General features: G+C 35.4%; 1 protein-coding gene across 7 annotated transcripts in view; it reads left to right on the top strand.

Annotated features, from left to right (window-relative positions):
- The window catches only part of LOC122793310 (protein RUFY3-like), a 1,534,975-nt gene that overhangs the window by 338,361 nt on the left and 1,178,320 nt on the right, over positions 1-18,294 (top strand). For all 7 annotated transcript variants that reach the window (XM_044061194.1, XM_044061195.1, XM_044061197.1 and 4 more), the window contains exon 6: positions 4,003-4,067. In XM_044061194.1, coding sequence (XP_043917129.1) covers positions 4,003-4,067 — 65 coding nt within the window. The remainder of the gene's footprint in view (positions 1-4,002; positions 4,068-18,294) is intronic.

Genomic DNA, 18,294 nt, shown 5'->3' with positions numbered 1-18,294 from the left:
GTTGACATTACCAAATGTAAGCACATAGGGGTGTGTGTGTGTGTGTGTGTCTATATACATACACACACACACACACACACACACACACACACACACACACACACACACACACACACACACACACACACACACACACACACATGCACACACACACACACACACACATATATATATATATATATATATATATATATATATATATATATATATATATATATATATATATATATTTATATGGGTCTCTGTCAGCTCAAGTTATCAGAAACTCAAAATTCATATTGTTGAGACTTCAAAAAACAAGAATCTACCCTTTTCTACATTTTTGTAGGGGGTTAAGCCCCCTGCACATTATATATACCAACTCTGAGATTGCATTGCACTACAGTGGGGAAAAGGGTGAATTCCCTGATCTGCACTGTACAGAGATCTCCATTCAAAAGCTTCTAGTTTTCAGAAACTCTATCATATCATATCGACAATATGAATTTCAAATTTCTGGAAACTCAAGCTTCTAATAGGGACCCATGTATACATATATGGGTCCTAGTCTGAATATCGAAAGTACGTTTAATTGAAACGTACTTGAGCGAATTCACCTTAGCAAAAGTGTATTTTATCGATCATGCACTTTTGCTAAAAAAAAGAAAAAAAAAACAACATGCAGTTTGCATGTAGATTTAGGTGTACATCAACATGTAGTGTTGATTGTACAGCTAAGCAAACTGTTGCTTAGATCATGGTACAGCGAGGATAAGGGAATATTCTGTTTTCTCCATTGTAGTGCGATCTCGGATTTAGAATATTAAAGTAGGTGGGGTGTGACACATGGGAGGTGCATAAACATGAGCAGTGTTTTATTTGTGTAGTTTTCTGGCATTTTTTTTTTCACAAAAGTGCATTTTTGATAAAATGCACTTTCCCGTAAGTGAGTTCGCTAATGTACGTTTCGCTGAAATGTACTTTCGATGTTACAATATAGATCCGCACATATATATATCCAAACATATATATATATATATATATATATATATATATATATATATATATATATATACATATATGTGTGTATATACATATATATATATATATATATATATATATGTGTGTGTGTGTGTATGTATAAATAACAATTCTATAGTGCTTACAGTAATAAAAGCAATCCAAGAAAATAGCTTGTACAGTATATAGATGAGGCTTCTTTCCAGGGACAAAGGAAAAATACTTTCTTTCAACAAAATACGTTAAGAAACAGAAAAAATCCAGTCTGTTCATAGCTGCCTTTCCAGACTTCAGTTCATGGTTGCAGTCTTCCTTCATACTGGCTATCTTATATTAAACCATAGTTATTGTGATATTTTCCATAGTCTTTATCTCATAGAGAGTAAGTTCAACAAGGTTTTTTAGCTCAGGTAAAAGCTCTTTTTCCTTTGAAACTTCAGGGACATCATGCAGACTTCAGATTTCAGAGACTTTTGTCAAACTCTCTACATCTTGGAGACTCCACTTTGGAAGCCTTTCTCTCTCCCTAAGGTTGGGTATGTGGACCCTTCCATAGGTGGGGTGGCAATCTATTCCCAGGATGCACCAGCTTCTCATTGCTTTCCATGGAATGCTTCTCTTTAATTTGCTTGTCTACTCTTTATGACTCAGGAACTCTGGTATTCCTTCCCCTGAAATGCTCTTTAGTGAATGCAACACACACACACACACACACACACACACACACACACACACACGCACACGCACACGCACACGCACACGCACACACACACACACTCACACACACACACACACACACACCTGATGCAGTACTATCACCACAGTGTTTTCCCTAGGTTCACTGTTCACAGTTAAAATGTCAGGTTTTTGTGATAGAAAAAAATGAGACCACAGTAAAACTTTTCAAATCTTTTTCTGCCTTTAATGTAACTTATAACCTGTACAATTCAATTGAAAAACATACAAATCTGTTAGGAGAAAAAATATAAAAAATAAAAAATGGACAATAAGCTGGTTGCATAAGTGTGCACACCCTTAAACTAATACTTTGTTGAAGCACCTTTTGATTTAATTACAGCATTCAGTCTTCTATTTTTATTATTTATTTTTATTTTTATTTTTTATATTTTTTTCCCTAACAGATTTGTTGTTCATTTGAATTGTACAGGTTACAGGTCACATTAAAGGTTGGAAAAGTTTTGAAATGATTTATTGTGGTCTAATTTTTTTAAATCACAAAAACCTGGCATTTTAACAGGGGTGTGCAAACTTTTTATATCCACTGGAGGTTTTATTCTGAAGCACATATACCTTGATATTAAATACAGTGAACACAAACCACTGAAATTAGTCCTGTTAAACATCTACAAATACACCTAAACACATCTCTATATAGTTCAAATCCAAGATTACTCATCAGTTGTAAAAAAGCTATATTTCCTTACCTCACAGTCATCCAATATGAGTAGGAAAAGTTTATTTTCAAGCACATTATCTCCCAAAAATAAACATTGGACTGTCTACAATATTCCAAGAAATGGATGCTGTGATTGATTTTTTTTCAATTATTTGAGCTGCAATAAAATGGAGTTTGATTTAAAGGATTCACTATATTCTCAAGATCTGACACATGCATAATGATGGTTTCATGTATTTGTTTAGTTATACTCTTAACTTTCTCTTTGTATGACTAGAAACATTATATGTAACATATATACACTCCCACCAACATTGAATACAAAACCAAAGAAATATCAGACATAATTCAGTGTAGACTGGAGACTAGTTTCTTCAACTGGGCACTTAAGAACTAAAAGGAAGTGATAATTATTATCACTTATTAGACCAATCATTGAATATAATGCCCTCTTTGGCACGTAGCAATCCAAACCCATGTAACAACTGTTAGTGCCCACAGACATACCTTACTAAAATTATACAAGTCCTAAGCAACTTGCCCTGTATGGAATGACTGAAAGCCCTGACACTATACTCAGCATCATACAGACTGCTAACAAATTAGCTGTGTCTGGTATACAAGGCACCTCCAACCCATTATAGATGGATTTACTGCATATCAGCTAATCAAATGTCATTAGAAATACTCAGTTTAGGGATCTAAACCTCTTCATCACCTCAATAGAATAGTTTGGAGGGACAGGTATATCTTGCAGATGATACTGCTGCTGTGGAACAGTCTCCCCATCCACATAAACAAAGTTTATCCCTGTCCATATACAAGTGCACTTAGATCTATGGGATCTTTGGATGGGAAACAGAATATTTACTCTAGGACTGTCCCCTGTACTACTAATTGAGATATTCAGCTCCTAAATACTTTATCCCATGCATGGGTCCCCCTCAAATTGTCTTTGGTATGATCCCAGTTATTCTCACTAGGGGTAATATAGAATTATCAACAATGGGATGATTAAGGTCAGTTTCAAACAAAATGGATACTTTACTTTGAGCACAAAAAAAATGTCTAGGCTTAAAATAGCCCACAAGGGCAGCTAGTCTAGTACTTACCTATGAACCTATAATAGTTGTGAAGGGATTTAATTCAAAGTGATTGGATGGTCAATTTTACTTGGTATGATAGTCTTCTAAAAATAACTCATTTTGACTGTAGAATAATATCTGATGTATTTTTTGCTCAACAAAATAATTGTATTATTACATGTGATTAACACAGGGATAGGTCATTGTGCAGAGGTTTGACATGCAAAAACATTTTTTTTGCTTACACCCCATGTGACCTAATTCTTACTGGTTAATAATAATAAATCCATTTAACCAAAACAACTTTGATAAAGGTGACAAAACTGGAAATTATACTGAAGTGAGTATTGTTGTAATATGAAAAACACTGTCAAGTTTTTCTTTCATTATGCATTTGCCAAATGATTAATGAGAGAAAAAAAACCCTTTCTTTACTGTATATGTATTACTCAGATGAAATATAATGAAAAATAAAAAAAATATTGTTCTTTTCACTCACAGGTTGGTGTCATAGACTTCTCCCTGTGGCTTAAAGAAGAGACCTGCACCAGTAAAAGCAGTGTTGGGTAAGCATGTTGTTTTTCATATGACTCAGATGTACATACCTAGAAATCATAGAAATGTTCAATAAAGAAAGGTTTTGTTTAGCATGTGTTCACATTTCATCATTACTTTCAGGCTCCCAAAAGTACGTGTTAATTATTTCAGTAATCATACCAAAAATCATTATTACATGAAGAGGCGACTTAAGAACTTTATCACACTTACCTTGTCAAATAATGTCATTAAAGGTCATAATCACTGTATGACCATACTGTGTTCAGACAGAGTTCAGTGTACCGAAATGAAGACAAATTGCTTCACTCAGTGGTCATAGGGTCATAGGAGGTTACTAGGCTATTGGCCCTGAGGCCCTTATAAGCCTAGCCAAGAGTTTAGCCCATGTTTAAACAAATCAGCACCTTATGCCCCTATCCAGCAGGGACACGGGTGGAATCCCAGGGGTATATTTTCTGTTTCCTATCCAGTTATCCAGGTTGCACTTAAAAAGGGCTAAAGAGGTACTCTGCTTGATGTGCAGAGGAAGTCTATTCCACAGATCTGGGAGTCTCTGGGCCACAAATCTGTCATGCCATCAAGTCTTGTTGATGTCACAGATCATGTTGAGGCTGCACATGCAGGTTACTTGAGTGGAGCTTGACTTGCGGATATGCAGCAGTCCCATCAAGGTAGGGTCCGTGATTGCCTTGTATGCCAGACAGAGGTCACCTCTGAGGAGTCTGTATGAAACTGAGCAGAGTGATAGAGCTTTTAGCCTATATGTGTATGTCAGATGTTTGAGACCCTGGATTCTCCTGGTGAGGAACCTCTGTGGTCACTCCAGCTGCTGCATGTGCTTTGAGAGGTACATGCTGAAGGGGATGTTATACTCAATAATTGGCCTTGTAAGGGAATAAGGGAAGAATGCAGGGATGCTATGACCTCTTTGTCCCCTTACTTATGAGGTGGGCTATGTAGAAACCTTCTGTACAATGGAAGCAACGTGATGGTCAAAAGTCAGGTTGCTATCAACCTGGGTGCCCAAATCCCTCAGAACTGATTACATGCTTAGGACGTTGCTATTAATGTGATAATTTGTGGGGACATCACTCTCCCCAAAGGTAATGATGATGCATTTTTTGGTATTCAGCTTAAGGCCATGTTTCTGGCACCAGTCATTTGTCTGAGTGAGACCCTCTTGAAGGATGTCCACATCACTAGGAGAATTGATGACAGCACCCAGCTTGCAGTCATCTGCAAACTTGGTCAGCCATAGCCCACTGGTTTTGGCCTGCACCTTAGAAAAGTATATCCCAAATAACAGAGACCCCAAAACCAAACCCTGGGGTACATCACTTGTTACGAGTCTATTTTGACTAGGTGGATTCTATCAGTGAGCCAGTTTGCTACCCATATGGTAACATGTGGATTGATGCCTAGCTGAGAGAGTTTATCTGTTATGCCCAAGTGGGGAATAGTAACAAAGGCTTTGGCCAGGATAAGGTAGGTGGTATACATCAGGCAGTATACTTCAGTAACTCTCAATTGGTCAGTCCTTATGAGTGAGTTCTTGTTCACATAAGTGAAAAAATGTATACATGCATTGCCTACGCTGAGTATGGGCTTGAGGCTAAAGAGATATAAAAAAATGGTAGATTTCTGTTTCAGTAAAAGGAATTCTAGTGAGCGGATGTAAAATCACAGTTTGGATTATTAAAATGAAGATTGTGTGCTTCATAGGTGAAAGTGAATCCTGCTATTGGTATTAAATTTCTCCCAACTGCTTCTCTGCTGTCAAATGTACCCCTGACATGCAATATTGTTGTATTTAACTAGAAATGTCAGGTATCACTGCAATATAAAGTGGGATTTTACATTCTTTTTTTGATTGTGCCAATCCTACTTTTTCTTCATGGCATTATACCTCTCAGCTATCCCTAATTTTGCAAAGTATCCCTGATTTTTGCCTCTTATTTTTGCCCTGTCCTTAGTACATTTTTTTTATTATCTGGTAAATCATTGAAGATTACAGTCAATAAATAATTGCAGATATTAGAGATGCTTGTTGTTTAGAACATGAATACTGATGTTAAGCATGCTTCTCTCTTACATTTTAAATGAATTAGAGTAATAGCTAAAAATGTCCCTGATTTTGGGTCTTTATACAGTAGAGAGTTGATTGAATTAATTGGGACCTAGGGTAGTTCGGATAATCAAACTGTTCCGATAATCAAACATATAAATGAACTGGATAAAAAACATCTAAAATCTTGTTTTTTTCGGCATACAGGAATACACGTTTCAACCATTCACCGATTTCAGTGGGTAATAAATAATATTTTTCACACATGAGCTGGCTACAATCTGAAAATAAAATGCTCAAATGAATACGTATAATGTTTACATATTCAGACTTTATGATTTTTCCTACCCAAAAGCTATGGAAGGTTGGTTCTGAAAATCAATGTTTGGATAATTGACTCTCTACTGTACCACCATTAATTTTTAGGTTTGTCCAGAATTCGTGAGCAAGGAATTTGAGAGATATGCATGGAAATATCTCACTAGGTGTGTGGGTGTGTGTACATGTGTATATACATATATGGGTCTACCTGAAAACACCAACACACCAAAACACAGACAACGAGATAACAGACACCACAAAACTGACAGTTCAAAAGCACGAAACTTCCCATGCCCGACAAACCACAATCCCGACAATAAACAAAACAAAACAAATACCTTTACCGAAAAACACACACACAACACAAGCACACCAAAAACCTTACAAACCTACACTAAACCTTACATACACAACTATCTATGCACTAACCTTAACCCAAACCCTAACCCTAAGGTCCATCACTATCACACACTTACCTTACCCGCACCCTAACCGTAACTCTCTTAACCCGCTCCTAACCCTAAAGTCTTTCACTATCGCACACTTACCTTAACATATCTGTGTTCTCAGTGTCGGGCTTTTCCGGTCTCGGTGTTCTCGTCATCAGTGTTTTGGTGTGTCGGTGTTTTCAGGTAGACCCATATATATATATATATATATATATATATATATATATATATATATATATATATATATATATATATATATATATATATATATATATATATATATATATATATATATATATATACATATATATATATATATATATATATATATATATATATATATATATAGTTAGATAGATATAGATATAATATGGATGTATATACTTTTGCAGTGTGTGTGTGTGTGTGTGTGTGTGTGTGTGTGTGTGTATCTCATCAACTGTCTTTATCTGGTGCAGTTGATCAAAAATCATCAAAAAATAATAGCTTTTGTAGTAAGACATCATGATACAATGGGAATTGGGGAACATGCCCTTTCTACTGTAGTATGATATTGGAGTTGATATATATTAGTAGCAGGAGGTATTAGTAGGGTGCAAGGGGGCTATCCTCCCCACAAAAACAGTGGTTTTTTTTGTATTTTTCAATCCTTTCTAGATTGATGTTTAGGTAGTTTAATTTTGTGATTATGATGATTTGCATGTCAATGAATGTACACGTCATTGAAGTCTTAGTCTGCTATATATGCACACACACACACACACACACACACACACACACACACACACACACACACACACACACACACACACACACACACACACACACACACACACACACACACACACATTTGTGTGTGTGTGTGTGTGTGTGTGTGTGTGTGTGTGTGTGTGTGTGTGTGTGTGTGTGTGTGTGTGTGTGTATGTATATATGGTTTACCTTTAAAATGTTGAAGTGCACATCTGCGACGGTCAGATGTGTGAAAGGGTATTTGCAAAAGTTCGTATTAAACTAAAAAGTGCAGTGAATTCGGCATTTTGAGTGGAGATCACACTACAGTGGGGATCAGGGCATGTACACTTCCCCACACTGTAGTGTGGTCACGTAGTTAGTATATAAAATTAGCTGGGGGTGTAGGGTGTGCAGGGCTTGCCCCCCTGCATAACGGTCTTAGGAGACATTCAGAAATGACAGGTGCTTCAAAGAAAGTCAACATTCCGGGAGTGTCGACTTTCTTTGGGTAGCAGACTCAGTTTTTTAAGGATTTGATGGTGCAGCTTTGACATTACAAGTAAGTATATGAAGAGTCATACACGTGTGTTGCCACTTTTTAAATATAAACAGTATATATACATATATGTATGTATGCATATGTGTGTGTGTGTGTGTGTGTGTGTGTGTGTGTGTGTGTGTGTGTGTGTGTGTGTGTGTGTGTGTGTGGGCAGAATATACAATCAAGTATTATGACATCAGGGACATTTAGTACTTTAAGGAAGATTGTAGAATTATCTCACATGTAGCAAATGGCAAGTGATGTATGAGAGTAGAGTCTTCATAGTATAAGATATTGATACATTATCCTTTGAGCCTATATTTTCCATTTAGCTTACATGTTGTCATTTTAATAGGGTTTTATGAATTCTTGATAAAATGTGATCCATGTTTGGTAGCTCTAGGGCACAATCTGTAGGCATTTGGATTGCTTGGCAATTTTAGAAAATCTTGAGGTAGTTGGTTACCTTTTCTACTAATTCCATTGATACTTCTCGCTCACAGCTTTCCAGTTCTTTGGTAGGCATGGAATCGTTTGCTGCAGTTTGCTCTTCACATTTTGTTCATTTTCCGTAAATTTGCTATCATTTCTTCAGCTGTAGCAGCAGGATGAGGAAATAATTTTTCCTCTGCCTCATGGTGCAGTTTTGGCTCATTTGTTGTTTGCTCCAGCACATAAATTTGCCAGGCCCAACAACTTTTGTCTGAATGCAACATGGAGAAATGCTCTTTTAGAAGAGTAGCAAAGTGGTGGGTACATAGTGCCAGTGGCAAGCATCTCTGAACATACTGATTCAGGGAAATAAACAACCCTTCCATCTGATGCATCTGTTGTAGTTGTAAAAGGGAGACAAGGAAAGGAAGAGAGGAGAAACTCAAAATACCATTCATATAAAAGGTCCTCTCTGCCAGACTGCATGACATGACTTGGACATCAGTGGAGGCCTTTCTCAATCTCAACCTTGCTGTAAAAGGCCCCTTAAAAGGCTGAAGATATAGGTGAAGTTTCTGTCAACATTAGCTTCCATGCACAAAGTTCCTGAGGGAGTCACATAGCACATCTCACTATTAGTGATGAAGACAATTTCTGCAATAATTGAAGGTCTGTTGCATCACATTCCAGTAATGCCATTATCTTCATTAGATATGCTAATTTATACCATTTCAATTGCATACTTCAAATCAGGACCCAGCTTTGCTGGACTAGATGGACCCAGTTACACTTATCAGAACCACCCCATAGCAGCTGCAGCCTGAGAAGATGCTGAAGATGGGTCATCTCATCCTCTGGGAATTCCCAAGCTAAACTGCAGAAGCTAACCAGGGCAATGTAGGAAGTGAAGAGTGAAATAATGGCAGTTTGCTATCTTGGCATCAGAACAAAAAGATGATGGAACTGCTTGCCCCTGCTACCAGAGTTTGTCACATTTTGGTCCTAAACCCCAATTTACTCGCTGTCGTCATTAGTGGCAGTTAAGTTACCAGACATGAAAAAAATCACTGCAAAGTATACAAATGGTGATCCCTCATAGGCTATTGTGTTGCTGTTTACATACGTTGAATTTGCTTTGTGATTGTCAGACCAATATATGGAAATCTTCAAGCTTCACAGCTATAGTTTTTAACTTAATTGACTAAACTACAGTATCTATAATAAAAAAAATATTTTTTAGGACTCAGGAGCATTATCTAGATTCATAACTTACTCCCAGAATATTGCATACTTAGAAATATCTGGCTTTTTTACTAGCTGGTGATGACAGTAATTTATGGGAATGTTAGGTGCAGGCTACCTTATGATGTCTAAAGGAATGGTTGAAAATAGTAATTGACTTTAATGAGAGTAAGCCAAAGAGTAAAGTTAAGGAACTTGAAAATTACATTAAGAATGAAGTTCATGATGATTTTTTTGTGCAACAACTAAAATCCATCCAAGATATTATGTTTTAAGTATGAAAACAGTTTGTTAGTTCAGAAAAAAAGATCATTCACATTCAAAATGATAAGTTATTCAGGTGGTAACGCCAGGCAAATATACTATCACATGGTCAAAAGGTTATAAGTAAAATGTCTAGGATAGCATCAGCACATAACCTGATAAATTTCCTCTGCGGAAGCTGCAAGCAGTACCATTCAGTGTTGTTTGAATCCAGCTTACAAGATGATGGAACATCAAATATTTTGGTTAACTAACAAAGGATGAACACAGCCACCAGGGATTCTACAAGTGTGCCACAATGGCACTGACAAGCAGAGAGATAGTTGGAAGCACTTAGAAGAGATGAGCAAATAACAATAAAAATAAAAATGCTAAGGGAGTTCACCTCATCTTTTTTTGTCAGATACCCAAGCTCTGAAGCAGACCATAATTGTGTAACAGATTTACTACAAAACTTGAGGAGTAGAAAACACATGACTTCTATAGCTTATAAAGCCTTTTCTGTATCTCTGAATCAAGGGAAAATTATGTTTGCAGAGTACTGGGATCAACAGAATGCCAACTTAACTCTACAACAGAAGACTCTATCAATAAAACTTACCCTTAAGTATTCTCCATTTAAAAAACTCATGTACACACAATTCATGATCACCAATAACCTATATTTAACTCCGGTTCGTATGAATAAATTTAACCCAAATGTCTCTCCTTCTTGTTCCTGTTGTTCCTTTCCCCAAGCTGATATTATCCACATTTTGTGGTTTTGTAGATACTCTCACAGTATCTGTTGCTCTCTCAAAGTAAGGCTCGATAAAATGGGGTATCATAAATCCACCTTGTCCTGGGAGATGGCCTTACTACACATCACCAGTCTTGAAATACCTAAGCTGAAACTTAGGGCTCTAATTACACTCTGCCTTCTAATAAAATTCTATATTACTAAACACTGGATTGACCGCTCTAAATTGACATGGAAGAACTTTAAAAATTTGGCAATCAAGTATATTACTTCCCAAAAACTGATAATAATTGATCCCCACAAATGAGCAGCATATCAGGAATTATGGGACTTTATTTTTCTCCTTTTAACTGACTAATCCTGGACACTACTTATATAGTTAGTTTTGCCCCTTACTCATTACGTTTTGTCCTAAACAGACTTATTTGTAAAGGGGATTGTTTCCCCGGGGCGTTCCTGAGTAAGGACACTATCCATTGTTGGCTTCTTAAACTCCCTTCATTTCTTCAATAGTTGGCAAGATGGATGGGATATCATGATAAGATAGATGTTATGCCTATACTACCTGTTAAAATCCAGCATTTGGAGTTTTCATTTTGTACAGCACTATACCTATGGTTTTTCTTTTCTTTTCTGGTACATATTGACACGTATGTATATAGGTTATGATATATATATTTTTTTTAACCATTGCTGTATTAAGGCTCGATCATAGCTTAATATTTGTGGTATTTGAATACTCTCTTTTTATTATTTCTGTTCTACTTATCAAAATAAATAAAATGTGTTTTGAAAAAAAATAAATAAATAAAAATGCTAGGCTACCAAATAATGGAATTCAGCTCCAAGTATTCAACTTGTCTGACTTTCAGTTTAATAACATCTTTGTTAATGAAATGCCTTAATTTTGTTCACACTACCTTTGCCAATTTGGAGGACTTTCAGACTGATGTATAGTTATGATGTTTGGAAATAAAATTGAATGCTGTATTAAGAAATTGCAATCTGAATGAGACTCACAAGATACTGAAGAAAATGTTATGACAGCTAAGGAAGATTCATTGATTAGGTCTTACAAAACGTATCTTTATATTTCTATGAGGACAATATGTTTCCAGATTCAGATGGTGATTTAGCACTGAAATGGAAATTATGAGTGATGTATTTGGAAGGGGTAATCAGTGGCTTGAGATGGCAGATGATAAAGCTTCTAATAAATGTATTCCTCCTGTATTTAATCCAAGTGATAATATGTTGAAATCAGTTTGCAAATGTAATTTGTTTCACAAATGCAAATGCAAATGTTGCAAATACAAGGAAACATACTTGTAACATTTATCACAATAAGAATCGGTTGAACTAAGTAAATTAAAAATGAAAAAAAATCAAATAGTAATTTGAAATCAGTTTGAATGCTAGTGGTGAGTATAATAACATGATAATAAAATGTGTAAAACTTTATTGAATGCTGGAATGAATATAAACAAGTGACTGAGAATGTTCTACATGAATGAATCATAAATGATCAATTTTAATTGTTAAATATGGGTGTGAAATTGGAGTTTTAAGTTTCACTGATTTGTAGAAAATACATGTAAAATTTCTGGTATCATTTGTTTATTATTACAAAAGTGCACAAAAACAGGTGGACCACAGGGATGTCCAGCTATCAGAAGTAGGAGGTTTTCAAGAGCTAGACTGGGCTTGCTGCAAGATAATATTTTAAAAGAATTTGTCAATAAGACTGTGTCATATGTGAAAAACACATACTAAGTGGTAGATAAAATTAAGTTAATAGTTTGGCAAAATGTCTTTTTGTTTAATTATGGATGCTGAAAGTATATCTATATTTGCATGTGACCGAAATGGCATTAAGGAAGACACCCACCATGTAGCAGAAGGCCCTTATTCTTTTTATATTCTAGCTTTTCTACATTTTTGTCTTACTCAATGTGATTTATGTTTTCAACAAAAGAGCATAATAGCAGTGGGGACTCCACTTGCCCACATTATGCCAACATATTTAAAGAATTTTTGATAGAACTTGTATTGAAACTGATAAACTTATGATGGAGCTACTGATATTGTATGCACATTACAAAGATGATTTTTATTATTTAACACTTGTTTACTGGGAAAATCTGACTTGGAACAAAGTCAGTTTTCAGCAGAGGCCTGGGAAGAAATGCTCCAGACACGTCTTTGTCACATGGAGGAAACCCACATGAGCGCAGGGAGGACATGCAGACTCTGCACAGAAAAAGCCCAGCTGAGAACTGAACCGGAGAACCTCTTGCTGTGAGGCAACAATGCAACTGCTGCACCAGTGCGTCATCCATTTTCATCTGCAATGTCAGAGTGAAGTTGCTATATGTGGAGCATTTCATTATTAAGTTGAAGAACAATTAAGATGTTTAAATTTACTTCAAATATTTGCTATGATGAAGGTATTTTTCTTTTGGATATTGCTAACTGACTGGGACAAACCTAGTATTAGAACTAAGTTATTTCATAACTCTAGTACTGCTAATCTATTTATAAATGCTACCAGTACTCATCCTCTACATCTGATAAAATCATTACCAGTGGAATAGGAGCGTACAAATGGTGAAGATTGTAAGACAGCCATCTGGGAGATGAAAAGAAGATTAGTAGAGAGGGATTAGTCTTATAACATATTAATTACTGCCAAAAATAAAGTATTTACAAGGTCAGAGATACAGCTGCTAAGGGGTAAAGAGAAAGAAACAAACAAGGTCAAGAGGTAAACAGTAGCAAACTGAATTTTTTGTGTATCTAAATATTTTTTCCTGAGACATTTTATAAAATTAAGAAATGTTAGCTTACTTTACTGTTGGATAATTTTTTTGAAGGCATATTTAGCTTAATTATCATTAGTTTCTTATAGAAGGGCTTTAACATTAAGCCAACTTTTTTCTCCCAAACAGACTCTTGCAAAGTAATGGAATGCTTGTGCATAGAAAATATAGTGTGTGCAGATTTGTATTTAAATGTGATGAAATCAGTATAAATGGTCTGGAATTGCAGTTGAAACAATATTTTTTTATGTCAGAGCAGTGTTTACATTCATCTGTTGAAGGACTCAGCAAAAGAAATTATGTTTATTCAGTGCTTTCATCTTCCACGGTATTGTAGACTTCTTTAGAATGCACTTAATACAAGTCCAGACTTTAAATACAAGTAAATAAACATGTGATTACATCATGCGACCTTACATGGATACTTCAACATATTCATGCAAAAATAGCTGACTAACAAATAGCAAATAAAATAAATAAAGATAATTAAAAAAAAACTTTAAATACAATATAACCTGGCTGATTTTAACTTTAAAATATTATTTATATAAGTCAAATAATTAATTCCAGGAAATTTTCTGACATTAAACTTAATTTGCCAGTAAGCTTCACAAGCCTGCAACACAGACTTCCAATCCCCTCCCCTTTGGGGATGGGGTACTTTCTCATTAATAAACTTAAAGCCTTGATACTTATTGCAAATTATAGAATGTCTGTATAATGTGTTTACTTTATCCTTCATTTTAACAATGCAAACATGCTGATAAATTCATTGTCTCAACTATTCTTCAGTTTTCCCCTATGTAAATTGCAAAGCAGAATACAAAGTACGCAATTTATGCAACCCCCTTGGTGCAGCAACTAAGTTTACCTTTACAAAAAAAATGATTCACATCAGGAATGTGTAATTCATTCCTTCTGAGTATATAAACTGACAATGATTGCAGGTCCCACATTTATAGATCCTGTTAATTCCACTAATGCCAAGTTTAATGCTCTCCATTATATTTTTAACACTCATTTAAAACAAATTTAATATCAGTATCCAATTTATCATTTAATAAGGGATCCAAATCCATCAAATCATCCCAATTCTTTACAAAGCGCTGTTTGACCATATGGGCTTGGTATGAAAATGGTATTTCCATTGCATTCTTAAAATTCTCATGTCTAGTACTAACGTCTGTATTAGTCAGAGAGTTACATTCATCCGTGGCATTAGATAATCGGTTTAAAATCTATCAGATCTATTTTCAAAACATTACCTTTGATCTTATTAATTTCAAATAGATAGCCACATTTTGGAAATATTAGAACTAAATTATTTAGTTCATTGTGACACAGTTCATCTTCCTGTGTTATATGGTGTAATGAAGGGAGATACTGCCAGCTATCTGGAATGTTGTAAATAATTACATGTCCTTTGTGAATATCAACATGATTTATATAGAAGTGTGATAAAGGGAGATATAGCCAGCCCAGCTATCTGGAATTTTGTAAATAATTATATGTCATTTGTGAATATCAACATGATTTATATAGAAGTGTGACAAAGGGAGATACTGCCAGCACAGCTGTCTGGAATTTTGTAAATAATTGTCATTTGTGAATATCAACATGATCAATATACGATGCTTGTGATACAAATGTATTAGAACTGTATGTCATATAAGATGGTTTGTACAGACATGTGTGCTGAAGAGATATTTTGTAGAGTGCTTGTGCTTGAAATGTATCCACAGTGTACCCCACTAGAAAATAACAGAAATGTATATGCACTATTGTAACTGTTTAAATGCATATTTTAACAGTGGAAACTGGAATACAAGAGGTTAAGTTCAGAAAAATATCCAAAATTAATTTACTTTATGGCCAGACCATAAAAAGATGGTATCTTTCAGTTTAAGTGCAGCAACATACACAATGTCTATAGTAGAGAAGTTTTCTGTATTGTCTTTCAATGTGGATGAATGCAAATTGTTTTATGACTTCCACCATCTGCCAAAAGATCTGAGGTCTATGTATTTTCACAGGTAGATGCCAAATATTACCAGCTGCCATTAATGGTTGTTTTGAGCCTGGGAACTTGGAGTCAGATGACAAACAATGATGTCATTTTTGCAAGTTATCCCAGCAGTAATATTTGAGATATTAATCTGAGAACTCTCAGAGAGAGGCAGCATTTTGTATTCGGTCTTGGACCTGACAACAAGATCCATTCACCACACATTTGCCTTGCTCTGTAAGTAAGGTAACTAGGGTATAATAATTATCTTTGATGTAGTCAGGAATATAGCAAAGTTTAATTTAGATGTTTTTCTTTGTTTATTTGAGACTGTCCTGCAATGTTCTCTTCTTTACCAATCAGCTTCACACTTCTACTTCTCATGCCTCTGTGATATAATATGCAGATGACTCTACCCTTATATGTGCTGCCTCCTCCCTAAAAGACCTCTACACCATAACTCAAGATTCAGTCCTATCTGTAGAAACATGGCTTACCAACCCACAACTCATTCTAAACCCCAGTAAAACAAAACTACTTCTCTTTTACCCCTCAGGATCCCCGTCTTCTCACTTAACTTTCAACTTACAGTATTTGGTCTTGGACCTGACAACAAGATCCATTCACCACACATTTGCCTTCCTCTGTAAGTAGTTAACTAGGGTATAGTAATTCTCTTAGATATAGTCAGGAATATAGCAAAGCTTAATTTAGATATTTTTCTTTACTTATTTGAGACTGTCTTGTAATGTTGTTTTAAATATGTGCTGTGATTTTGAACTCTGATGTCACTGTAATTATATACTGAGGGTTTTCTTGTTCTTTTATTATTTATTATTAAATATATTTAAACCTTTCATTGTGGCTGATCTTTGTAGAGCTGTTTAAGTTCTGAGAGTACTTGCATATTTATTTGGTGACACTGTGGGCCTCTCCTAATAGCCTTGCTCTTGGTCAAACTACCATTTGTATTGATAGTAACATTACACAGTAAGACTGGACACCCTTTGTTAGTAGCCTTAAAGTAGCTGATAAGGAGTGACTGGTGGCAGTAATAACTACCTTATAGTCTGGGAAAAAGGGGGCATAGCTAGTAAACCTGTGCCAGCCTTTCCCAGGTGTGTGTGTGTGTGTGTGTGTGTGTGTGTGTGTGTGTGTGTGTGTGTGTGTGTGTGTGTGTGTGTGTAAATCAAACCTCAATGGGTGTGTTTTGTCAGCTAATTGGGCAGAGATACAAAGCACTGGTTGGACTGAAAGGGTGCTGGAGGTATTGGCTTTGTCACTTAGCTGCAATGTCAACTCTATAGCTGTGCCAGTAGGGAGTCTTGTTGGGGATCTGGAAAAAGAGGGAGAAACCAGCCCTGGACTGACCATGGTCTCTGTGTGCTTTTAAGTGAAATTACATGATGCAGAGAGCTGCATCTGGAAATACTGTGTGTGTACTTCTCATCCTCCCAGTGTATGCCCCCTACTGTTGCCAGTGGTAAAGATTGGGACTGCTTGATTACTGGTCCAGTAGTGAGATGTCACATAAGGTCCACCCTAACTATTGTCCCTTTACTAAACCCATTTTCAGCTTGAAAGCATGGTAGCTATTAAACTGAAATTGAGAAACTGGGTTTATGGTTTACAACTGTTTCAAAATTTTTAACAACTACATTCTGATAAATAGTAATATAAAGATAATTAATAGTGTCATAACACCAATGATGTGAAAGATGTCTGGAAATGCAAATATGTATGGATGTGATCAGAAAAAACATTATAAGAAACATGACTTTCCACACATAACTAAATTAAATATGAATGGATAACATCAAATATAATGTATCTAAGAATGAGATTAACACAGCATATGTACATATTGAAGCATTTTATATGAATAAGGGGGTGTCACTGATAGTGATTGTATATGTTTTTACAAGTCAAAGATCCAGTAGTTCTGAGTATTTTTGGGAGTGCCAAATATTCATAAAAATACACTTGAACCACCCTTCTGCCCTTTAGTAGCTTCCAGTCAATCTAAAATGGAAACTTTTGCAGGTTTTGTTGTCTTCAAATTGAAAGTATTTTGATGGTATTCCCCATGTTTTGTGCGATTATTTGCACTTTTTAAGTATTGTGAAAGATTGTTAGTGCGTTGGTGGGTTGCTTCTAGTCACCATTGATATAAAAAGACTTGTATACCCAAAGAAACAGGATTAGCTTGTTCTAATGATAGTTTGACTGAAACAACTTCCTTTTCCAATTTAGATGTTAGGCTACTTAATGATTTTATAGAAATTGTATTATATTATAATAATTTGTATTTTGAATATAAACATTTTAAACAGTGCAGAGGAGTAGCCATGGAAGCTAGATGTCTGCCTATTTATGCCAATATTATTATATATGTATGGAAAATTGGGTATATTTTTGATAGCATTTTTACTGATCATATCCATACTTATTTGCATTTTTTGGATGACATCCTTCTGCAATGGAACATGAATACTGAGACTTTAATGGTCTTTTTACATTTAAACACTACTACTGAATTCTTATGTTTTTTACATCACTGATGTTATGGTTATGACACTATTAGTTTTATTGATATTACTTATTTATAAGAATGTACTCGCTAAAT

Source organism: Protopterus annectens, chromosome 2.part0 (genome assembly GCF_019279795.1).
Source record: "Protopterus annectens isolate FY-2018-M chromosome 2.part0, PAN1.0, whole genome shotgun sequence".
Classification (NCBI taxonomy): Eukaryota; Metazoa; Chordata; order Ceratodontiformes; family Protopteridae; genus Protopterus; species Protopterus annectens.
This window is presented reverse-complemented; position numbering and strand designations above follow the sequence as displayed.